Source organism: Bos mutus, chromosome 29, assembly GCF_027580195.1.
Source record: "Bos mutus isolate GX-2022 chromosome 29, NWIPB_WYAK_1.1, whole genome shotgun sequence".
Lineage (NCBI taxonomy): Eukaryota > Metazoa > Chordata > Mammalia > Artiodactyla > Bovidae > Bos > Bos mutus.
The window spans coordinates 27229268-27255921 of record NC_091645.1 but is presented as its reverse complement, the minus strand read 5'-3'; the positions used below and the strand labels follow the sequence as shown (position 1 = coordinate 27255921).

The following is a 26654-nucleotide window of genomic DNA, read 5'->3' as shown; positions in this document are numbered from 1 at the left end:
ATTCAACTAAAGTCAGTAAAGGATTTTATTTTAAGTTTTATGCTTATTGTAACCAGAATGCCTTTGTAGCTTGAAATTTTGGCATGGTAAGCAGTTTATACTGCATTAAACAAAGCTCCTGAGGAAGAGTTTGAGACTGCCCTCCACTGTGTTGAAAGGACTCAGGAAAAATTCATGTTGGACCAGGCTTAGAAGTAGGTGGAAGTAGAAACAGAATACAGTACAACTTACAGATCAAGAGCAACATTATTTGAACAGCGTGTGTACATCTTCTCTTATCCCTTTCTTTGCTTATCTTTAAATCTTGGGATCCCTATTTGTTAGATGATCTTGGTCACTTTTTCTTCTCACATCAAGTATATCCTTTAGAATATTCACTGTCTCTCCTGTTGCTTCATCATTTTTCTGTTTCTATGTTGTTGATTTCTAGATTACTACCTATTGTTTGTCCATCTTTAGTCCAATCTAATCAGTACAGAGAAGACTTTTAGCTGATGTTAATAATATGTAGATGCCTAAGACTGCCTGGAAGGAATCTTGGTATATCTAAGTCAAAATGGCAGTTTAAAATTTGTCTTAAGCAAGTCTTGTCAACAGTGATAGTTGTATTTCTTCTTTTCCAATTTGAATTCTTTTTATTTTTTTCTTTTCTACTTTAGTTAGGACTTTCAAAACTGTGTTGAATAAAAGTCACTGTTTTGACTAAAAACTATTTTGAATAAAAGAGTGGACATCTTTGTCTTGTTCCTGATATTAGAGGTAAAGCTTTCAGCTTTTCACCATTAAGTATGATGTGATCCGTGGGTTTGTCATATATGGCCTTTATTATGTTGAAATACATTCTCAACATAAAGAGTGGATGATGAACTTCATCAACAGCTATTTTCTCTTCTGTTGATGTGACAAGGAGTTTTTTATTTCAATTTGTTAACATGGTATATCACATTGATTGATTTGTGAGTACTGAACCATCTTTGATTCCCTGGGGTAAATCTTACTTGATCATGTTGTATGATCCTTTTAATGCATTGTTGGATTTAGTTTGCTGGTATTTGTTGAGTTTTGTATCTATGTTCATCAGTGATATTGACTTGTAATTTTCTTTTTTGTGGTATCTTTGTTTGCTTTTGGTATCAGGGTGAGGGTGAACTCACAGAATGAGTCTCTTTTTTCTCTTGATGAATATGGCTAATGTTTTATCAATTTTGATTACCTTTTCAAAGAACCAGTTTTTCATTTCACTAATCTTTTATATTGTTTTCAATCTCTATTTCATTTATTTACGCTCAGTTTGCAGAAATTTGGAAAACTCAGCAGTGGCCACAGGACTGGAAAAGGTCAGTTTTCATTCCAATCCCAAAGAAAGGCAATGCCAAAGAATGCTCAAACTACCTCACAATTGCACTCATCTCACACGCTAGTAAAGTAATGCTCAAAATTCTCCAAGCCAGGCTTCAGCAATATGTGAACCTTGAAATTCCTGATGTTCAAGCTGGTTTTAGAAAAGGCAGAGGAACCAGAGATAATTGCCAACATCTGCTGGATCATGGAAAAAGCAAGAGAGTTCCAGAAAAACATCTATTTCTGCTTTATTGACTATGCCAAAGCCTTTGACTGTGTGGATCACAATCAACTATGGAAAATTCTTCAAGAGATGGGAATACCAGACCACCCGACCTGCCTCTTGAGAAATTTGTATGCAGGTCAGGAAGCAACAGTTAGAACTGGACATGGAACAACAGACTGGTTCCAAATAGGAAAAGGAGTACACCAAGGCTGTATATTGTCACCCTGTTTATTTAACTTATATGCAGAGTACATCATGAGAAACGCTGGGCTGGAAGAAGCACAAGCTGGAATCAAGATTGCCAGGAGAAATATCAATGACCTCAGATATGCAGATGACACCACCCTTATGGCAGAAAGTGAAGAGGAACTCAAAAGCCTCTTGATGAAAGTGAAAGTGGAGAGTGAATAAGTTGGCTTAAAGCTCAAAATTCAGAAAACGAAGATTATTGCATCCTGTCCCATCACTTCGTGGGAAATAGATGGGGAAACAGTGGAAACAGTGTCAGACTTTATTTTTCTGGGCTCCAAAATCACTACAGATGGTGACTGCAGCCATGAAATCAAAAGACGCTTACTCCTTGGAAGGAAAGCTATGACCAACCTAGATAGCATATTCAAAAGCAGAGACATTACTTTGCCAACAAAGGTCCGTCTAGTCAAGGCTATGGTTTTTCCAGTGGTCATGTATGGATGTGAGAGTTGGACTGTGAAGAAGGCTGAGTGCCGAAGAATTGATGCTTTTGAACTGTGGTGTTGGAGAAGACTGTTGAGAGTCCCTTGGACTGCAAGGAGATCCAACCAGTCCATTCTGAAGGAGATCAGCCCTGGGATTTCTTTGGAGGGAATGATGCTAAAGCTGAAACTCCAGTACTTTGGCCACCTCATGCGAAGAGTTGACTCATTGGAAAAGACTCTGATGCTGGGAGGGATTGGGGGCAGGAGGAGAAGGGGACGACAGTGATGGATGGCATCACTGACTCGATGGACGTGAGTCTGAGTGAACACCGGGAGTTGGTGATGGACAGGGAGGCCTGGCGTGCTGCGATTCATGGGGTCGCAAAGAGTCGGGCAAGACTAAGCGACTAATCTGATCTGATTTGATCTGATACTTAGAAAATCCTGAAGATGCTACCAAAAAAAAAAAAAAAACCTATTGGAGCTCTTGAATGAATTCATTAAAGTTTCAGGATACCAAATTGATATACAGAAATCTGTTGCATTTCTATGCACCACGAACAAAAGATCAGAAAGAGAAAGTAAGGAAACAATCCCATTTACCATCACATCAAAAAGAGTAAAATACCTAGGAATAAGTCTGCCTAAGGAGGCAAAAGACCTATAAGACATTGATGAAAGAAGCTTAAGACAAAAATGGAAAGATATACCATATTCTTGGGTTGGAAGAATCAGTATTGTCAGAATGACCATACTACTCAAGGCTATCTACAGACTCAATGCAAACTCTATCAAACTACCAATGGCATTTTCACAAAACTGGAACAAGGAATTTAAAAATTTTTATCAAAACCCAAAGGCCTCAACTATCCAAACCAATCCTGAGAAAGAAGAATAGAGCTGGAAAAATCACACTCTCTGACTTCAGACTATACTACAAAGTAATCAAAACAGCATGGTACTGGCACAAAAAGAGACAGAGATCAATGGAACAAAATAAACAAAATAGAAAGCTCAGAAATATACCAGTGCACTAATGGTCAGTTAACTTATGTCAAAGGATGCAAAACTATACAATGGAGTTTTAAAAGATAGATTCTCCAACAATTGGTGCTGGGAAAACTGGACAGCTAAATGTGAAAAATGAAATTGGAACACTATCTCCATACACAAAAATAAACTCAAAATGGATTAAAGATCTAGATGTAAGACTGGATACTATAAAACTCCTAGAGGAAGGCAGAACACTCTTTGACCTAAATCACAGCAATATCTTTTTAGATCTGTCCCCCAGAGTAATTAAAACAAAAGGGAAAATGAATAAATGGGACCTAATTAAATTTAAACATTTTTGTACAGGAAAGGAAACCATAAATAAAATGAAAAGATAAACTACAGAACAAGAGAAAAAATTATGCAAATAAAGCAACCAACAAAGGCTTAATTTCCAAAATATATGAATATACATAAAAATTATATACCTCAATATTGAAAAAAACAAACAACCCAATCAAAAAAAAAGTGCAGAAGGTCTAAATAATCAGTTCTGTAGAGAAGACATACAGATGGCCCACTAGCACATAAAAATATGCTCAACACTGCTAATCATTAGAGAAATGCAAGTCAAAACTACAAAGAGGTATCACCTCATACCCATCAGAATGGCCTTCATCAAAAAGTCTATAAATAACACACACTGGAGAAATGGGAACCATGCTGCCCTGTTGGTGGAATGTAGATTGGTACAGCCAGTACGGGGAACAGTATGGAGGTTCCATAAAGACTAAAAACAGCCACCATATGGCCTTCAATTCCACTCCTAGGCATATATGTGGAGGAAAATATAATTAAAAAAATACATGCAACCCAATATTTATAGCAGCAGTATTTATAATAGCCAAGACATGAAAGTGAAAGTGAAGTCGCTCATTCATGTCTGACTCTTTGCGACCCCATGGAATGCAGCCTGTCAGGCTCCTCTGTCCATGGGATTTTCCAGGCAAGAATACTGGAATGGGCTGCCATTTCCTTCTCCAGGGGATCTTTCCAACCCAGGGATTGAACCTGGGTCTCCTGCATTGTAGGCAGATGCTTTTACCATCTGAGCCACCAGGGAAGTCCATGTGTGACAAAAGAGAATATAATTTATACATGGGTAGGGAATATATTGGGTTGATGTTCACTGGAGTATAAACTTTGTGAAAATAAAGGCATTGTCATTGTATTATTCATTATAATGAATGACCAGGGAAATTCATTCATTTGGTATCTATCATGAGAAGACAGTTGAAATAGGAACCAGGTAATCTGGATCTAGAGTTGGCTTTGTTGTGGAAAAAAAAAAAAAAGTTAATGTGCGGACTTCCACTTCCTCCCACAAAGGGTGAACTCATACAGGAACTGTATTTACACCATAAACGACTAGAAGATCAGACAAGATATATGAAAAAACTATTTCTAGACATTTGAACACAGGCAGCACCAAAATGATTCCTTAGAGGAGGGAAAAATACATCATGATCCCAGTGACTACATCAGCTTACCTGTAGGAACTGCCTGTAGGAATTTTCCATGCTACCCTCCAGTTGGACAAACCCCCAGGAATAAATATTGTAACACCTAAAACAACATCTAAGTAGTAGTAAAATGAAGAGTCACAGCTAATAATCCAATAGTGGAGATAAAATATTACCATCAAAGCACTCAACTAGTACAGAAGAGTCAAAGAAAAAAATGTCATAAAGAGCAATTGGTAGAAGTAGAAAACCAGTAGCAAGATGGTAGACCTAATCTCAACCACATTGATGACTGAATTAAATGGAAAGACCTTCAATGTTCTAATTTAAATGCAAATTTTTGTTAGACTAGATAAAAGGTATTACCCAATTATACTCTTTACCAAGAAATCCACTTTAAATATAGATGAACATAGTTGCACAGTCGTGTCTGACTCTTTGGATCCCATGGACTATAGTCTACCAGGCTCCTCTGTCCATGGAATTCTCCAGGCAAGAGTACTGGAGTGGGTTGCCATTTCCTTCTCCAGGGGATCTTTCTGACCCAGGGATTGAACCTGGGTCTCCTGCATTGCAGGCAGATTCTTTACCAACTGAACTACTAGGGAAGCCATACCAATAGTTAAAACTTTAAGTATGGAAGAAATATACAATGCAAATATCAATCAAAAGAAAGCCAGACTGAGTATATCAGCATTAATAAAAGCAGACCTCAAAGCAAGAAATATTACTAGCAATAACAAGGGGCATTTCATAATGATAAAGAAGTCAATTCATTAAGGTGACATAAAACTCACAAAGAATTTTACCTATTAACAGTGTTTCAAAACACATGAACCCAAATGACAGAACTGAGAGTATAAAAGTCCACCATTAGTTCAAGATTGCAATACTCTTTTTTATAAAAAAATTAATTGATAGAACTAGTAGAAAAATAAGTAACAACACAGAAACTCACAAATTGACATTTTTGGAACACTGCACCCAGAATACACAATCTTTCAGGTACACATGGAGCACTTTTCAGGATAAAGCCTATTCTGAGTAATCAAACCACATGCATGTGTGTGCTCGGTCGTGTCTGAACCCATGGACTGTAGCCTGCCAGGCTCCTCTGTCTAAGGGATTCTCCAGACAAGAATACTGGAGTGAGATGCCATTTCCTCCTTGAGGGGATGTTCCTGACCCAGGGATCAAACCATGGTCTCCTGCACTGGCATTTAGATTCTTTACCGCTGAGCTACCTGGGAAACCTTAAGACAAACCACAGTACCCTTAAAAAGTTGAAATCATATATGGTATGTACCTTTATCAAAACAAACTACAAATAATTTATGGTGAGATATCTAGAAAATGATAATATACTTGAAAATTAAACATGGGTTGAAGAAGAAATCACAAATTAAATTAGAAAATAATATTTTAAACTGAATGAACAAGAAGATAAATCAATAAAACATTTTGGAATGCTGCTAAAACAATTCTAATAGTGAAACTTGTCATTAAGTGACACTTTAGAACAGAAGAAAATTCTAAAATCATTGATCTAGTTTTCCACCTTAATAGGCTACAAAATAATCAGAATTAAGGAAGAAATACAGATAAACACACAAATCAAGGAAATAGGTAAACAGTAGAAAGAAATCAATGAAATGAAAAACAGTCTGAAAATATCAGTAAAGGAAAAGTGTCTAGCCAAAGGAAGAGAGAGAGAGAGAAGAGAGAAAGGAGAGTCATAAACAAAATACAAAAAGCAGATATGAGATGAGGCATCTGAAGACAAGGATTTCAGGACTTGGGATAGAGGGGACTCAACACAAGAGAGCTGCAAAGGGAACTCTAGGAGAATAAGTCCAGAAAGAATAGAGCATGGAGGCCTTTAGTAGAGAAATGAAGTTGGTGGATTGTCTCAAATATTTGGAGATTTGGAAAATAATAGTAATGAGTACTTAGATACTATGGAGCATGTGAAAATATAAAGGAGAGGTACTTGTTATTGGGCAATTATTACGATTCCAGAAAACTTACAAGTAGTACAAATAAGGAAACACAATCCAAAGTAAATATTTGTCTCTACAGTGATGATTCTCTGCAGAATTAAGTATGATAAGGAAGTCTGCATTAAAACATAGTTCTAATCTGGTAGGCATGGAATACTGAGAACCAAAAACTGTATTAAAAGTGTTTTGGGAGAATAGGGAGGGGTACTGAGGTGAAGGAGTTTTAGATAATTCTGCACCTATATTAAGTGGAGGTAATGCATTCAAGAAATATTTTTTAATAACCATTATGACTTAGGGGCTTCCTAGGTGGTGCTCAGATCAGATCAGATCAGTCGCTCAGTCGTGTCCGACTCTTTGCGACCCCATGAATCGCAGCACGCCAGGCCTCTCTGTCCATCACCAACTCCCGGAGTTCACTCAGACTCACGTCCATCGAGTCAGTGATGCCATCCAGCCATCTCATCCTCTGTCATCCCCTTCTCCTCCTGCCCCCAATCCCTCCCAGCATCAGAGTCTTTTCCAATGAGTCAAGTCTTTGCATGAGGTGGCCAAAGTACTGGAGTTTCAGCTTTAGCATCATTCCTTCCAAAGAAATCGGAAGGGCTGATCTCCTTCAGAATGGACTGGTTGGATCTCCTTGCAGTCCAAGGGACTCTCAACAGTCTTCTCCAACACCACAGTTCAAAAGCATCAGTTATTCGCGCTCAGCCTTCTTCACAGTCCAACTCTCACATCCATACATGATGTGAGGAAAAACACAGGAAAAACCATAGCCTTGACTAGACGAAACTTTGTTGGCAAAGTAATCTCTCTGCTTTTGAATATGCTATCTAGGTTGTGCTAGTGATAAGTAACTTGTTTGCCAATGCAGGAGATGTAGTAAGAGATGTGGGTTTCATCCCTGGGTTGGAAAGATCCCCTGGAGGAGGACGTGGCAACCTGCTCCAGTATTCTTGCCTGGAGGTCCCATGGACAGAGGAGCCTGGCAAGCTACAGTCCATAGGGTAGCAAAGAATTGGACACAACTAAAGTGACTTAGCACGCATTATGACTTAGACCCTATTTCAGGCCATGAATAATGTCTAAAATAATAAAATCCTCAAAGTGTATTTATTATAAGCATATAATGGGGAAACACAGAAGTGAATACCAGAGGAAACATACTTGAAAGTGGTTTTCTCTGGATGGCAGAGTGGACGTGGGGCTGCTTGGGGAAGGCAACCATTAGTTTTCTTGACTACTCTTTTAGTAGCATTTGAATTTTAAACTATGTGATGCATTAATTTTAAAAAATTGATTGAAATGCTGTCTTTCCTTATGTTTTTTATTGGTGGAATTAATATATTATGGGTTGTAGTTTTATATAAAAAGCATAATTGTGTTAAAATATTATATTTGACATTTAGTGTGGTAGTAGCTGTAGACTCAAAAGTCATACACAGCGAGGTTAAATTCCAACTTTGACTTTCACTATGTGATCTGAAGCAAATTATGTAAATATTTTACTTTCAAATATTCTTTTTTTGAATACTCAAAATAGTCATTTATTTCTTTCTGAACAATAAAACAATACAGATTTTGTTAGGTACAATTTGAATTCTTACAACAAATTATGAGGGCCAATTGCAGAATAGAGAAGGAAAGGAAGAAACACTTTCTGGAGCATTTGAAAGTAAAACTCAAGGAAGGACAGAGATAATGCACTTATCTTACAAGGAAGCATCAACTTTCATGAGCACTGAACTTAGTCAGTTAATGAACTTCTAGAATCGGGTCCTGCTGGACTTCATTGGAACTCAGGTACCTTTCATTTTTTTGAAATACATTTTTAGTGGAGTATAGCTGCTTTACAGTGTTGTTAGTTTCTGCTGTAGAACAAAGTGAATCAATTGCTGCTAAGTCACTTCAGTCGTGTCCGACCCTGTGTGACCCCCATAGACGGCACCCCACCAGGTTCCCCCGTCCCTGGGATTCTCCAGGCAAGAACACTGGAGTGGGTTACCATTTCCTTCTCCAATGCATGAAAGTGAAAAGTGAAAGTGAAGTCGCTCAGTCGTGTCCGACTCTTAGAGACACCATGGACTGCAGCCTAACAGGCTCGAGTACTGGAGTTGGGTACCACTGCCTTCTCCGATACATATATTCACTCTTTTTAAGATTTCCTTCCCATTTATGTCACCACAGACTGTTGAGTAGAGTTCCCTAGGCTAAACAGTAGGTTCTCATTAAGTTAAAAGGGAAGGGCTACTTATTCCAGTATTCGTGCCTGGAGAATTCCATGGCCAGAGGAGCCTGGTGGGCTACAGTCCACGGGGTTGCAACGAGTTGGAAACAACTGAGTGACTAACACACACTGTATTAGTTCCAGGTTGACGTGCAGAAGTTTTAAGGCTTCCCCCAGGGTCCCAAAACTTACCAGTGGTGACTTGAAACTTGAACCTAATTCTGCTGTTTTTAAATCTGTATGCTCTTTCCTCTCCCTTGGTCTGTAGGCTTATAAATCCACACAATTACAGGTCTGTGGCAATGTTGCAGCTGCACAATATTGAGGTTTACTCTTTGTTTCTTAATATAAGGAGAGCATAGAAAAAACAGGGAGAGAGATGCTACATAATACTAAATACTCTCCAGGATAGGCTTCAGAAAACTTAGTCAAATCCAGCTCACTGCCTGTTTTTGTGATAAAGTTTCACTGGAGCGAAGCCATGTTCATTCCTTTATGCTTCATTGATGCTGCTTTTGTAGTAGAATGACAGAGCTGAGTAGTGGCCACAGAGATCCTAAGGACTGCAGAGCCTGAAATATTTACTCTCTCATCCTTCCTGGAAACACTTGCAAAACCCTGCTCTAGGAAACATAACTCCAGTTGCACAATTCACCCAAGAACCCAGAACCCAGGAGCTGTGACCATCAGTTTGTTTTGCTTTCCAGCTGTATTACTGTAACTTATGTCCTTGTGGCACTTCATATTTTAAGTAAACTTAATTTAGTACATTAAGGCCAAGGAGGGATCTTATTGCTGTATTTCCAGAATTTTTTTAAATTAGAAAAGCAATATATCTGTACTGTAGAAAAGTAAACATATAGATAAGCAATATCAACTCATTTATTCTAATGACTGAAAATCTAAAATTGCTATGTATATTCCACTAGATATTTTTCTATGCATATATGCATTAACATATATATGCATTAATATATATGTTTCTTTTTTTTAGTAAAAATGAGCATACTATACATGTTGGTTTGTAACCTGGTTTGTTTTGCAGCATTAAAAGACACTGACTCACTTGCTCAGCAACAGCAATAATATTACTTGTGTTCATTTTGGTATTGAAGATAAGATAACCGGCATTATCTTAAACTTTATAACTTAAATTACTGACAGTGAGGTAGTAAACTTCTTAGTAACTAGTAAGAGTTAGAATTTTGAATTGTATTTCAATTTTTAAAAGAAAATAGATAAACAAATTTTATCTAGAGAGTGACAGTAGATTTAAAAGATATCTTACATATCCCCTCAAAAAGGAAGTCTCCTAAATGATAAATAACAGAAAATCCACAAAAATGTATCATTACCAGCAGTCAGAGTTCCTTATAAAACAGAATATTGTTACAAAGCAGAGATTTTGTTTCCAGCCTCTTGACGTGGACATCTTTTCTAATGAATAGAAAATAAGAATTTAAATTTTATTCCTGTAATCTTCTAACTAATTTATAAATGATTGCAGAATTTCTAGTTAGTTGCTAAAAATCTTACCACTAGTTTTATCAGCTCAGGAGAAGCTCAAAATTGCTGCTAATGACAACAAATAGAATTATGAAGACAAATATATTTCCTTTTCAAGTGGGGAAAAAGCACTGAGACAAGGGGGATATATGATTGAGAAATAGTATATAAAAAGGTTGATAGTAGAAATGGGAATTCATGGATGATATCTTGTCCTTATCTTATACAAAATTGCCTTAAAACTATAATTGAATACATGTGTTGAGGAAAACTGGAACACTGTTACCTGAAATTCTTAGGAGGTACTTTGTTTTCAGCAATCAAGAAATAAAAATCAGAAAATAGAAAACTAAAATTTTTACATCTATTTCCAGTCAAAGGGATCAACAAAGTCACAGAGATGGGTCACTGAAATTGGGAGCACTGAGTATGTTTATACAGGTAGACTCTCCTGGAATGCAGTTGCTCCAGAGACTGGGTCCTTGTTGAATGAGCAATTAGTCTGGGTTTCCATTTGCACTATGAAAGATGTTTTACCTCCCAGGTGTGTTAATTTTTCTTCTAGTGGGAGAGTTACCTGTAGCCTGGTAAGTTTGGTGCTTAATGTCAACACTAAGACACTTTTAGCTTCATCATCATTACCATCACCACTTCAGCCATTACCATCTTCAGCACCTTCACCAACATCATTGCCTCTGCCATCAGTCCATACCATCCTGGTTAATATTCATCATTAGTTTTCATCTTTACATATAATGAACTATATTTATAGTCTTTATTATGCAAAGGTTTTATTTTATATCTTTTTTGGGACATTTCTCCATAAATTCACTGAATTTAGTAAAAATGAAACTTTATTAAAATTTTTTAAAATATAAATTTATTTATTTTAATTGGAGGCTAATTATTTTACAATATTGTAGTGGTAAATGAAACTTTAAAAAATTTTAGTTAACTGCTTTTTTCATTGAACTAGAATAAACTTTTTTATGTTTTGGTAATTAACCTTGCTTAGTTTTTCTGTTTTTTATTTTTTCCAGTTTTATTGAGATATGAATGACAAAGATTATATACATTTAAGTACATGTGAGTTTTTAGGTGTACAATGTGATGATTTGGCATATATGTATATTGTGAAATGATTACCACAATCAAGTCAATAAACATGTCCATTATCTCACATAGTTACCTTTTCTTGTGCTGAGGGTACTTAAAATCTATTTTATTAGCAAGTTTTAAGTGTGCAATTCAATATTATTAACTATAGGCACAAAGGTGTACATATGATCCCCAGAACTTATTCATCTTATAATTGAAAATTTGTACCCTCATTTTTCCCAAGCCCAACCCCTGGCAATGACCCTTCTTAGATTTAAAGGTAAAAAACAGTACTTAATGCTATGCATATCTGTTTAGTAAAATTTGTCCATCGTAAAAAGATCCCCTGAGTTTTTATCAGTTAATAGTAGTTTGTCTGCAGTTTTATATTTAAATCAGACTGGCTGTATCAAAATTAATCATCCTTCATTCATGTTTATTTTTTTTAGTATCTAAAATGTACTACTCCATTTTCTTCTTCTGTAAAGCATATTGTGAAAATGCCTGATGGCACTATAGCCTGCCGGACAGAAGATGCTGAAAGCCACTGATATGAGATAAAGATGATTTTTGATGCAGAGGCAAGGAAGGAACTCATCAAGGCGGGCGTATTCCCTAGAGCAACTCTGAGAGGGACTGAACTTTTGGCAGTAGCAATACCAGCATCCTTGTCAGCAGAGGAGAAGTAAAAGGGTGATGTCTTTGGGGAATGAAGATAAGCTTGTATCAGCATAAAATAGATTGTTTTACCTATGAGGCATTTTATGTAGTTTTTTTTTGGTAACCACGGATAAAAACTAAAACCTTACTATACGCTGCTTACAGAATACCCATTTCTGCTCTAAAGACACACATAGGCTCAAAGTGAAAGGATGGAAGTAGATGTTCAAGCAAGTGGAAGCCAAAAGAAAGCAGAGGTAGTCATACATATATCAGACAAAATGGAGTTCAACCAAAAATGATAACAAGAGACAAAAAGGTCATTACATAATGATAGAGGGGTTATTACATCAAGAAGATATAATAACCATTAATATATATTCACTCAACGTCAGAGCACCTACAAGTTTTAAACAAATACTAATTCTAAAGGAGATCAGTCCTGGGTGTTCTTTGGAAGGACTGATGCTAAAGCTGAAACTCCAATACTTTGGCCACCTCATGTGAAGAGTTGACTCATTGGAAAAGACTCTGATGCTGGGAGGGATTGGGGGCAGGAGGAGAAGGGGATGACAGAGGATGAGATGGCTGGATGGCATCACCGACTCGATGGACATGAGTTTGAGTGAACTCTGGGAGTTGGTGATGGATAGGGAGGCCTGGAGTGCTGCAATATGTGGGGTCACAAAGAGTTGGAGACGACTGAGGGACTGAACTGAACTGAACTGAACAGATCTGAATGGACGGTACAATAATAGTAAGGGGTTTCAATACTTCCTTGGGAGCAATGAATAGGTTTTCCAGACATAAAATCAACATGAAAACATTGGAATGGAACTGTACTTTGGACCAAATGATCTTGATGTATACAGAACATTCAATCCAACAGCAGCATAATACACATTCTTCTCTAGTACACCTGGAACATTCTCCAGAATATATCATATGATATGACACCAAAAAAATCTTAGCAAAATTAACACTGAAATTATACAAACTACCTTTTATGAATACAATGGTATAAAACTAGAAATTAATAACAAGAGGAAAGTTAGAAAATCTAAAATATGTGGAAACTAAACAACATACTTCTGAGCAACTACGGGTCAAAGAAAAAAATCAAAAGAGAAAAATTATCTTGAAACAAATGAAAATGGAAAGCAACATATCAAATCCCATGCTGCTGTTTAGTTGTTCAGTTGTGTCTGACTCCTTGTGACCCCCTGGACTGTAGCCTGCCAGGCTACTCTGTCCATGGGATTCTCCAGACAAGAATACTGGAGTGGGTTGCCATTTCCTTCTTCAGGGGATCTTCCCCACTCAGGGATCAAACCTGGGTCGCCTGCATTGCAGGCAGATTCCTTACCAACTGAGCCATGCGAGAAGCCTGTGGGACCCTGCAAAAACAATTGTGAGAGGAAAGTTTATAGGAATAAATACATATATTAAGAAATTAGATCCATAAGAAGATGAATGGATAAAATAGATGTGATATATATATATATAATACATATATATATGTTTGCTTGTTTATATACACACAGTGGAATATTACTCAGCCATAAAAAGAATGAAATGCTACCATTTGCAACAACATGGATGGACCTGGAGTGTATTATGTTTACTGAAATAAGTCAGACAAAGACAAGTACTCTATGTTATCCCTTATATGTGTAATCTAAGAAAACAAAACGAATATATATAACAACACAGAAATAGATTTAAAACAGGTGTCTGAAACTGAAATGGACTCACATTCAGAGAACAAACTAGTGGTTACCCATGGGGAGAGGAAAGGGGGAGGGGCAATATAGGAGCAGGAGATTGAGACACAAACTGCCACATATAAAATAAATAAGTCATATAGATATATTTTACAGCACAGGAAAATATGGCCATTGTTTTGTGATAACTTTGAATGAAATATAATCTATAAAATATTGAATCACTATGTTCCATATCTGAAACTAATATAATAATGTAAATAAACCATATTTCAATAAAAAAGGAATGAAAAAGATCTCAAATAAACAGCCTAATTGTACACTCAAAGGACTAGAAGAACAAATTAAACCCCAAATTAGCAGAGGGACTGTAATGATAAAGATCCATGTGGAAATTAATGAAATAGAGACCAGTGAAAATAATTGAAAGGTTCAGTGAAACTAAGAGCTGGTTCTTTGGAAAAATAAGCAAAACTGACAAACCTTTAGCTAGGTTAATTTAGAAAAAAGAGATCAAACAAATAAACTTTGCGACCCCATGGACTGTAGCCTACCAGGCTCCTCCATCCATGGGATTCTCCAGGCAAGAGTACTGGAGTGGGTTGCCATTTCCTTCTCCAGGCAATCTTCCCAACCCAGGGATTGAACCCGGGTCTCCTGCATTGTAGGCAGATGCTTTACCATCTAAGCCACCAGGGAAGCTCAAATGAAAGCAAAGACATTACAGATGATACTATGGAAATACATATGATCCCAAGAGCATATTATTAGTGTTTGCCCCCAGGTGGCTAAGTGCTAAAGAATCCACCTGCCAGTGCAGGAGACACAGGAGACAAGGGTTCAGTCTCTTGGTTGGGAAGGTCCCCTGAAGGAGGAAATGGTAACCCACTCCAGTATTCTTGCCTAGAAAATCCCATGGACAGGGGCGCCTGGCAGGCTACAGTCCATGGGGTAACAGAAAGTCAGATATGACTGAGAAACTCAGCACACTTATGCTAATAAACGAGGTGACACAGACGACGCTGACAAAATCCTAGAAACACACAACACAATAGCATATGCAAATCAGGAAATGAAATATATCACATTAATAGAATGAAAGATAAAAATCACATGCACATCGGTGTAGATGCAGAAAAAGCATTTGACAAAATAGAACATCCTTTCATGATAACACAATAAATTATGTATAGAATGACATAGTAAAGACAGTATATAACAAAATCACAGTTAACACACTCAGAGAAGAATAACTGAAAGATTTCTAATTTCAGGAACAAGAAAAGGATGCCTACTCTCACCACTCTTATTCAATACAGAACTGAAATCCTAGCTAGAGCAATTGGATAAGACAAAGAAATCAAAGACATTAAAAATCAGAAAAGAAGTAAAAGTGTTGCTATTTGCAGATAATATGATTTTGTGTATAGAAAATTCCAAGAGTCAACCAACAAGTTTTTGAAACTAATCAACAATTTCAGTAAAGTTGCAGGATATTAGGATATTAAATTAATATACAGAAACAAGTGAATTTTGATACATACTTGAAAAAAGAATAAAACTATCCCATTTACAATAGCATCAAAACAATAAAATATATAGGAATAAGCTTAACCTAGGAAGTGAAAGATCTGTATAATGAAAACTACAAGAATCTGTTGAAAGGAATCAAAGACACAAAAGAAAAGGTATACTATTGCATTCATGGGTTGGAAGAATTAATAGTGTTAAGACATTCATACCACCTATAGTCATCTACAGATTCAATAGAAGTCCTGTCAAAATTATAATGGCATTTTTCACATACATAGAAAAAAATTCTAAAATTTGTATGGAAACACCAAAAGACCTCAAGTAGCTAAAGCAATCTTGAGAAAGAAGAATTTCCTGATAGTTTCCTGATTTTAAAATATACTACAAAACAATAGTGTGTACAGTATGGTTTTGGCATAAAAATAGACATATTAACCAATGCAAGGGAGCCCAGGATTAACTCCTTGCATACAGAGTCAGCTAACATTGGTAAGTGAGTAAGGGAGCCAATGGGGACAGGATGGTCTCTTTAAGTAGTGTTACTGGGAAAACTGAATAAATACTGCAAAACAATGACATTGGACCACTCTCTTACACCTTTCACAAAGATTAATTTTAACTTTAAAAACTTAAAGATAAGACCTGATAACATAAAACTTCTAGAAGAAAATATAGGGAAGAATCTCCTTGACATTGCTCTTGCAATGATTTTTTTTGGGCTATGACACTAAACGTGTAAACAACAAAATCAAAAATAATAAAATGGGAAATGGGACTACATCAGACGTAAAAGCTTCTGCATAACAAAGGAAACTGTCGGGAGCCGCGTTAGGCATTACTGACAAAATGGAGGCACGGTCCCCAGCCCCTCTCCTGATTCCGCAGGCACGGATCCTGGGATGAAGGAGTTAGGCCTTGTCATTCTGACTTGTCTTTTCCTCTCCTTGGCTGAGTTGACTGAAAAGGAATATTAAGGTGCTTATTGTTCTTGAGAGGAGCATGAGAAGGCACAAAGCCTTCTGCAGTTGTGCTCAGAAAATAATTCATAAAGTTAATCATTGACATTTGTTTAAGGACTTTTACAAAAGAGTGTTCCAGGATGAGCACATAGGCCGTAGCTTGAGGCCATGGGAGGGATTGATATCTGAAGCCTATTTGTGAGGAGAATGTTTATGGCAAAGGAGTTTACTGAATTTAAGGTTTAGAAATAATTAAAATAGTTAGAAGTTAAAGATTTAAGGAATGTTGTAAAGTTAGCATATTTTACTATAGCTTATAGAAGTTAGGAATTTTTAGAGACACTATAGCTAGAAGCCTTTTTAGAGATAGTGAGCTCAGGATATTAGGGGCAAATAGGATTTAAGAAGATAAGTAGTAAACTGAGGAATGTAGCATGAGCTACAGTGTAATCACAAGTTACCTATAGGACACATTAGAGGAGGTAGATAATAGATGATAAGGCTGATTCCAAAGAATCACTGAAGCAGGAACTCTGTTTGAAGAGCAACAATGATTTATGGAGATAATAAATCTTGGAGAGGGGGAACTGAAAATGTCAAACCTCTGGCCTAATGTTTTTGTAAAAGTATAAAAGAGAATCTTAAGCTTGAAATAAAGAGGCAGTCCAAAAGAAAAATGAGAGGCTGCCTCATCACCGACACCGTTCACCTCTTAAGGTTGAATCCCTGGTTGCTGGAGTTGGACTCTGGCAGGAAACAATTCTGTGACAGGTGGGGATTGGTTTGGGCCCATGCTTGTACAACTCTGATGAACAACCAGAAGTCTGAGAGCTAATGCATACGAATGAGACACATTTGCAGACATGTTATCATGTGTAAATCTTCATGTATAATATATAATTTGTAAGTTAGAAATAAACAGAAGAAGGAAGTCATTTTTCAAGGATTCAGGTTTTGGACAGGTGACAGTACTATTCAGTTCAGTTCAGTTCAGTTCAGTTCAGTCGCTCAGTTGTGTCTGACTCTTTGCGACCCCATGAACCGCAGCACATCAGGCCTCCCTGTCCATCACCAACTCCCAGAGTCCACCCAAACCCATGTCCATTGTGTTGGTGACGTCATCCAACCATCTCATCCTCTGTCATCCCCTTCTCCTCCTGCCCTCAATCTTTCCCAGCGTCATGGTGTTTTCAAATGAGTCAGCTCTTCGTGTCAGGTGGCCAAAGTATTGGAGTTTCAGCTTCAACATCAGGCCTTCCAATGAACACCCAGGACTGATCTCCTTTAGGATGGACTGGTTGGAACTCCTTGCAGTCCAAGGGACTCTCAAGAGTCTGCTCCAACACCACACTTCAAAAGCATCAATTCTTTGGCACTCAGCTTTCTTTATTGTCCAACTCTCACATCCATACATGACCACAGGAAAAACCATAGCCTTGACTAGACGGACCTTTGTTGGCAAGGTAATGTCTCTGCTTTTTAATATGCTGTCTAGGTTGGTCATAGCTTTCCTTCCAAGGAGTAAGCGTCTTTTAATTTTATGGCTGCAATCATCATCTGCAGTGATTTTGGAGCCCAGAAAAATAAAGTCGCAATGTTTCCACTGTTTCCCCATCTATTTGCCAGGAAGTGATGGGACCGGGTACCATGATCTTAGTTTTCTGAACTTTAAGCCAACTTTTCACTCTCCTCTTTCACTTTCATCAAGAGGCTCTTTAGTTCCTCTTCACTTTCTGCCATAAGGGTGGTGTCATCTGCATATCTGAGGTTATTGATATTTCTCCCGGCAATTTTAATTCCAGCTTGTGCTTCTTCCAGTCCAGCGTTTCTCATGATATACTCTGCATATAAGTTAAATTAGCAGGGTGACAATATACAGCCCTGATGTACTCCTTTCCCTGTTTGGAACCAGTCTGTTGTTTCATGTCCAGTTCTAACTGTTGCTTCCTGACCTGCATACAGATTTCTCAAGAGGCAGGTCAGGTGGTCTGGTATTCCCATCTCTTTCAGAATTTTCCACAGATGATTGTGATCCACACAGTCAAAGGCTTTCGCATAGTCAATAAAGCAGAAATAGATGTTTTTCTGTAACTCTCTTGCTTTTTCAATGATCCAGCAGATGTTGGCAATTTGATCTCTGGTTCCTCTGCCTTTTCTAAAACCAGCTTGAACATCTGGAAGTTCACGGTTCATGTATTGCTGAAGCCTGGCTTGGAGAATTTTAAGCATTACTTTACTAGCATGTGAGATGAGTGCAGTTGTGCATACAGATAGAAAAACAAAATGACCTTTTCTTTTTTCTTTCTGATTTTACTTTCTGCTTGTACTTAAGCATCAGGTAACATAGCTTCAGAGGAGTGCTGCTTAAGATACATTTGGGAATCAGGTTGCCATGGCAACTGTCTCTGAAATAACAAATCCCCTTAGAGTGTTCTGAGAAACTCCCCTCACCCCATATCTTCTTTACACTTGGATCTCAAGGAGAGCCTATTTTAATTCCATTTTAATGAATTATCTTTCTTCATTTTCAATTTTTGTGCAGTGGGATTGAGATTTTTAGGGTTACTCTGGGACATGGAAAATTCTAAATGCATATCAGAAAGATAAAGCACCATCATTGCTAAGTCTTAGCTGAGGGTGAGCAGGTCCTCACTGATGTATGTGCACAAACTCGTAACCACATACTGGCCTGGGTGCAGTGCTTTTAGTTAGACTTGCCTGGAGGAAGACAGACTTCTGCCTTTGTGCTTTGATTTCATAACTTTTGTACGAGGACTTCTGTCATTATCCCAGAACCAAAACTTCTCTAAGCCACTGGCAAACCAAACCTCAAGTTTCCCCATATCAAGATTGATTTCTTGGCTATGAACCTGTCATCCTTAGTATATAAAACTCCTGGTAAGAGATGCAGAGTACAACTTGCCTCTTTAGTCTGTATTTGAATGAAATTCCTTCCTGAAAACTGTTTGAGAATGTGTACAATTTACAGTAGCCAGGCCTGATGTCTAGAGACAAACTGGTTGCTGTCAGTAACATACAATAAGCACGATGTCCTTGGCCCCTTTGAAGTTTGGAGTTGGAGAGACCAGAGTGTGAGTTAAGATTCTGGAGCCTACAAGCTGTGTGCCCATTTTCTTTTAAAGTGAAGATTAATAGGTCTAACTTATTAGTACATTGTTATGAGGAATTAATGAGATAAAATTATTTTTGTGTTACTTTGGTTTCTGGAACACAGTAAGTGCCCAATACAAAGTCTTAAGAATTACTTTTCCCATACTGCTTTGCTCTTCTTTGTTCTTAAAAAGATGTATCTTGAATAAAAGAATAGGCCATTAAAAGCCTTGTCAAGCATTATCAGAGATGTAAATAAACATTTCTTCTTCCCTGGGGAAGGTGGTCTCTTGGAGCCGTAATCCCAAGGGAGTCTCTTATAATGAGGTCAACTGAGATCTATGATCCAGAATAAAATTCTTCAGTTTCCTGTTGTCTATGGCTATCAGGAAAGGATGCTACTTCATCCCAGGTCAGGCAGACACTCACTCACCCTTCAGCATCTGCCTGACCTGGTCTGTCCTGTGGCAGGGAGGTTACAAGATCATGTTCTGAGCCAGACCACTTGAGTTCACCTTCTGTTACAACTGGGATTTGTGCAATTCACTTAAGTCCAGTGTCCTCATCTGTTACATGGAGATAACTATAATGCTACACAGCATATAGAACAATAACTACCCCACAGTTAGAGCTCTGTAAGTGTTTCTTTTCTTTTTCTTAAAGTTTATAGATAACTTTGCATTATGACTCCATTATTATTAGTGCATGTGTGCATGCTCAGTCGTTTCTGACTCTTTGCAACCCCTGGACTGCAGTCTGCCAGGCTCCTCTGTCCATGGAATTTTCCAAGCAAGAATACTGGAGTGTATTGCCATTTCCCCTCCAGGGGATGTTCCTGCCCCAGAGATAGAATCCATGTCTTCTGGGTCTCCAGCATTGACAGGTGGATTCTTTACCACCTGGGAAACCATCATTATTATTATCATCACATAATAATTTCACAACCATTCCAGCCAAAGACCCTGGGCACATGACCTCACCGTCTTGCTCTGCTCAGTTTGAGACCTAAGGTGGAAGGTCTAGTCAGGGTCGAATGGCTTCCATGTCTCAAGAGTAACCCTAGAGAAGGGCCCGAGGACTTACATACTTGACCAAGGGCTGTGGAGGGGAGGAAGTGCACAGAAAGGGTACAGGAAAAAGTGGCCGGATGAGTTCATGGACTCTGCTTGATTGTACCAGCCTTTACTCTGAAAGCAAATTTCACCCACAGACAGTTACTAGGGTGGTTCATGGCACTTGGGTACCATGAGAAGAGAGTAGGTATGAAGAAATGCCATCTTCCTGAAGTTCAAAAATCCCTCAGTTCAAATGCCATTCTGAAGAAGGATTGTTTTCCTCTCTTTCTCTGAACAACTCTTCATTTCCCCTCACAGATTCTCCGAGAGGAGAATGGCTGAAGAGAACACCTCCTCTGTGATAGAGTTCATCCTCACAGGCTTAACAGATCAGCCAGAACTCCAGATCCCCCTCTTCTTCCTGTTTCTGTGTTTCTACATGGTCACTGTAGTGGGGAACCTGGGCTTGATAACCTTGATTGGACTGAATTCTCACCTTCATATTCCCATGTACTTTTTCCTCTTCAACTTGTCCTTCATAGATTTTAGTTTCTCTACTGCCATCGTCCCTAAAATGCTGACAAGTTTCATCTCAGAGAAGAACTTCATTTCCTATGCAGGGTGTATGACTCAGCTCTTTTTCTTCTGTTTCTTTGTCTTTTCTGAATCCTTCATCCTGTCAGCAATGGCATACGACCGCTATGTCGCCATCTGTAAGCCACTGGTGTACACGGTCACCATGTCTCCTCAGGTGTGTTTACTCCTTTTGTTGGGGGTCTATGGGATGGGAGTGTTTGGGGCTATGGCCCATACAGGAAATATAGTATTTCTGACTTTCTGTGGTGACAACCTTGTCAATCACTATATGTGTGACATCATTCCCCTCCTTGAGCTCTCCTGTAACAGCTCTTATATAAATTTGCTGGTAGTCTTTATTGTTGTGACCATTGGCATTGGGGTGCCCATTGTGACCATTTTTATCTCTTACGGTTTTATTCTTTCTAGCATTTTCCACATTAGCTCCACTGAGGGAAGGTCCAAGGCTTTCAGTACTTGCAGTTCCCACATACTTGCAGTCTCTCTTTTCTTTGGGTCAGGAGCTTTTATGTACCTCAAACCACCTTCTATTTTACCTCTTGATCAGGGCAAAGTGTCCTCCTTGTTTTATACCATTGTGGTGCCCATGTTCAATCCATTAATCTATAGCTTGAGGAATAAGGATGTCAAACTTGCCCTAAAGAAAACCTTGGACAGAATAATGTTGTCTTGAAGAAATATTAGAAATTGAGAAAAAGGATCCCATATTTTTTTATTGGAATGTTTGTTATTATTGTCGTTGTTACTTGGTGTGGACTTCAAGTTCCAGGGCTTCCATTCTGTCCAATATATAAAGGAGATTTAACTTTTTCCCAAGTGGATTTATCCTCCCTCACCATCGTTTCCCCTCTTCCTTCTTTATTTTACAAAGATAGTTGCTATATTATAGAATATTCAATGTTGAATGGGACTTTGGAATCATTTAATCCAGTGCCAGTGTATAATACATCACACTTTGGAGACTCAGAAATGTATGTTACCCAAGAATATAGAACTACCTGGTGCTACAGCTGGGACTGAAATCTCAGCTTGAATCCCAACCTAGTTTGTTTTCTTTATGCCATGTTTTCTTGCCTCATGTCTTTCTTGGAATATTCTACTTCACATGTTTGTTGACCTAGCACATTTCACTTATGAATATGTTCACAGTAATTTCATGCTACTTTTCACAGGATAATTTTAATATATCACATTTTGTAGGAGAGTAGGAGGTGAAAGATTTTGTTGAGTTGGTCTTGGCAAAACGACAAGATCGGTTCTGATGAATTTTGTAGTGTGTGAGTGGGAAGTATGTTAGATTTCAGATAAATGCAAGATGGGCACCTCTGACTTGGTAGGTGGAGCTCTAGGGACGAAGTTTAGTGAATTAGAACTTCCAGATGAGAGAAATGTAATTTGATGGGGTATAAAGATGTAGGGTGGAGGTATTTCAACACTTCAGTTCAGTTCAGTTCAGTCGCTCAGTCGTGTCCGACAGCACGCTCCCTGTCCATCACCAACTCCCGGAGTTCACTCAGACTCACGTCCATCGAGTCAGTGATGCCATCCAGCCATCTCATCCTCTTTCAACACTAATGGGCGAGAATTTGGAGTTTCATTTCAAGGGGTACCTTGGTTGTATTTTGAGTTAACTGGGAGCTGTTAAAAATCCAGTCCAATCCAATCCAATAGCCACTAGCCATATACAGTATCCAGTACTTGAAATGTGATCATCCAAATTGAGACATGGTGTAAGTGTAAAATACACACTGGATCTTTGAATAATTAATATGAAAACTAATGTAAAATACCTCATCGATTGTCTTTTATATTGATTACATGCTGAATTGACACTTTTGATCTACTATGTTGAATAAAAATGCAATTAAAATGAATTTATCTGTTTAGTTTTTTAACGTATCTATCTACCAGAAAGTTTAGAATTATACAGGTGGCTTGCATTTTATTTCTGTATTTCTTGTAAAATTTCTATTGTCTGGAGGATGGGACAGAGAAGTAGATGGCTGTGGGTACACATTTAGTTATCAGGGCAGCACCAAGCTACTGCTTTTTAGGAGAGGCAATTGCTATTGAATTTTCAGGCACTGCTGATTGCCATCACATTCTAATGATGAGGCAAATGGAAAAGAAATGTTGATTTCAGGATAAATTTACAAAAACACAGTATTATTGAATGGAAAATGTGTGTGTGTATGTGTGTGTGTGTGCGTGCACTCTGTGTCACTTCAGTCGTGTCTGACTCTTTGCAACCACATAGACTGTAGCCTTCCAGGCTCCTGTGTCCATGGGATTCTCCAGGCAAGAACACTTAAGTGGGTTGCCATTTCCTCCTCCAGGGAATCTTCTGGATCCAGGGATCGAACCCAAATGTCTTAAGTTTCGTGCACTGGCAGGCAACGTCTTTACCACTAGTGCCTTCTTGGAAGCATGGCATATGGGAAAGAGATATTAATCTCAAGATAAATTTATACATACCCAGTATTATTAATGGAAAATATAGCTTTATATAAAAAATTCAAAAAAGAAAAAAATTTTGGTTTAAACTCACTAAACTCATTAGTGGTAAAATTTCTTTGAGAATAATGACAAGTGAAGTGCTAGGGAAATATTTTTACTTATAAATTTTCCCTTAGGAAAGTTATTGTATTAGGAAATAAGGGAAGTTTGGATAAAACTTAGTTTTGCCCTTTGATTCTGGCCAATGTTGCTGCAATGAGAAGAATAAACATACAGAAGAGGACTGTACTTTAGATGAGATTGTATAGTTCTTTGAATTCAGGAGACCTAGGATTTATGAATGGGGTTGGTATATTAGGGTATGCAGTACAAAGCAGTTAATGAAAGAAAACAGAAACCTTTGCAAAAATTTTTGTAATTAAATTTCATATAGTAAAGTGCACAAATCATGTGTATAACTCATTGAACTTTTGCATAGGTATATGTAATCACAACCTAATTCAAGATCTAAAACCTTTCCATCTACATTAGAAAGTTTCCTCTTTCTCCTTTCCAGTAAAACTGTTTATGCTGCTATCAACAATGTCCAAAAGTTTCAGTTTCTCTACATCCTCATTAATACTCAACATTTTTATTTATCCTTTCAGGTCTTCTAGCAGAATGCCTTTTTATTTCAGTTTTCATTTTCCTGATGGGTAATGAAGTTGAGCACTTTTTAGTATTTTTATTGGCTATTTGGATATCTTCTGCAAAGTAATTATTCAAGTATTTTTCCTACTTGAAAATCAGAACTTTTAGTTGTTTTCTTATTACACCTGTGGCGGATTCATGATGATGTATGGCAAAACCAATACAATATTGTAAAGTAATTAACCTCCAATTAAAATAAATAAATTTTTTAAAAAAGAAAAAAAGAATTAAAAAATTCTACATACAAGTCCATATATTTGCATGTATGCTTATATATGTACATGCATGTAAAACACATGTGTATATACAGGTAATATACATGTATATGTACACATACACATATCTTTATGTCTACCTCTACCTCCATCTCTCTCTATTATCTATTTTCTCTTAGACCATGTCTCACTTATTCTTAACAGTATCTTTTGATTGCAGATGGTCTTATTTTTCATCGTTTGATTTATCAGCTTTGCATCTAACGGTTAGGGCTGTGTCTTACTGAAGAGTGACTTTACTGTTCTTCCTGAGGCCAGAGGAAGAGGAATGCAAAGGGATACGAGTGAGAAAGAAGACACAACAAACCCCTGGTGGCTTTGTCTCTGTCACCATTTTGGGTCCCTTGATCTTCTGGCTCTACGCTATGCTTATACTATCTCTACTTCTATTTGATTGATACTTTGCAGGGGTGGAGCACTTGGGGCATGAAAGTGCAGTCTTATAAGTATTTTCAGTTTAGTAAACATGTATTTATTTTTTATGTTTTAAAAGGGGTTTTAAGAAGCTATAATTAGCATACAATTTAAACAAATTAAATCAGCACACACTTTAAACAAATGTTTAAAACTGTAATTCTGATACATTTTGACATACGTCTACACTCATGAAACCATCACCACAGTCTTGTCCCTTTGGGAACTCTTCCATTCCCCCCATTCTTTCTGGGTAACCACTGATCTGTTTTCTTTCTTTCGTCTTCATTCTCAAGATTTTCTAAAAGTGTAATTGTACAGTATGTGTTCATTTTTGTCTGGTTTATGCCACTTGGTTTAAGTATTTTGAGATTCTTACATGTTGTTACATCTATTAGTAATTCATTATTTTTTGTTGTTGAGTAGTGAGTTACCGGGGTCCAGCCCCAGTCGATCCAGGGAATTCGAAGGGGAGATGGCTTCGGCGATCAGGATATGATAGAGTTAAAGATATAAAGAGTGGTTAAATAAGGATAGCTCAGCGAAGAAATTTAGTGAAGAAAAGAGGCTGAATAACTTGGTTTACGTGGAAAGCTAATGAAATTCCAATACAAAGAATTTATGTCACCTACATAGGCCGCAGGTGTCCTCCCGTTCTCCTGAAAGAGAGGAGACACTAAGGCCTCCCTGGTCAGATCTTAGAAGCCCAGGCATAATTGGTAGGCTTGACGAGCCTCCACGCTCCAGATGGGAATTCAGCCAGAAGGTGAGAGAAAGAACGACATGGGGAGACCAAGTTTTGGTGAACAAGGCCCGCACTTTATTTTCCAAAGTAGTTTTTATACCTTAAGTTATGCATAGAAGATAATGGGGGAAGGGGTAGAGTCATGCAGTAAGCCAGGCTTTCAAACTTATGCAAAAGTTTAGGTGATTTACATCATCTTCTGGCCAGGAGGCCTGTTAACATTTTATGACCCTTTCTTCAGAAAACTTACTTTTCTCTATAGGTGATTATTCTAAAGTCAGGCGCCACCCTCTGAAAGCATTAGATAAAGTTGCATTTCTATAGGGCAAAGGTGTGGTGGGCTATAACAAGAAAAGAATTAACTCAAGGGTCCAAGGTTACAAACATTAAAGCTACTACTTACATTCCTATACACCAATTATATTAATCAATACACTGCCAGGGACACAGTAGGTAAGGGATATGGAAACTTAGCAGCAAAGCCCAATAAGTGAAAAACCCTTCACCAATACAATTTCTAATCCATCTTTGAACCGCTCAAAGGAATCTGTATTTAGACAGTTTAGAACATCTCATGCCACTCACGGTTGGGAGGCTCTGAACAATCACATGTGGCTGGAAGAACCTATTCAGGCAGGCTAGAGGACTTTCAAAGGAGTTTGTAGGTTGAAACACTCTTGTCACACCCAGGAACTTTATTAACTGGAGCTGTAAGTTAACTCTTTTTCAGAGAGCGGTGGTGGGGGACAGCCCCCCGTAAAGTCAGGGGTGTAGGTGAGGGCACAAGCAGTAAAGTAGGCAGACTCTGGTTTTAGGGGCAGGTGCTTGAGAATTTCCAGGGGG

The 26654-nt window shown here is 37.8% G+C and overlaps 1 protein-coding gene and 2 non-coding genes across 3 annotated transcripts; 1 reads left to right on the top strand and 2 right to left on the bottom strand.

Moving 5' to 3' along the window:
• Nucleotides 1–4287: 4287 nt before the first annotated feature.
• TRNAC-ACA (transfer RNA cysteine (anticodon ACA)) lies at nucleotides 4288–4360 on the bottom strand. The gene has a single exon. It is a non-coding gene; the product is annotated as a tRNA-Cys (tRNA).
• A 10242-nt stretch (nucleotides 4361–14602) lies between these two features.
• On the bottom strand, nucleotides 14603–14674 carry TRNAC-ACA (transfer RNA cysteine (anticodon ACA)). Its single transcript has one exon. It is a non-coding gene; the product is annotated as a tRNA-Cys (tRNA).
• Nucleotides 14675–20967: 6293 nt separating this feature from the next.
• Nucleotides 20968–21903, top strand: LOC102286229 (olfactory receptor 8B12). The gene has a single exon (XM_005906550.3). The coding sequence runs from the start codon at nucleotides 20968–20970 to the stop codon at nucleotides 21901–21903; it is 936 nt and encodes a 311-aa protein (XP_005906612.2).
• Nucleotides 21904–26654: the final 4751 nt, after the last annotated feature.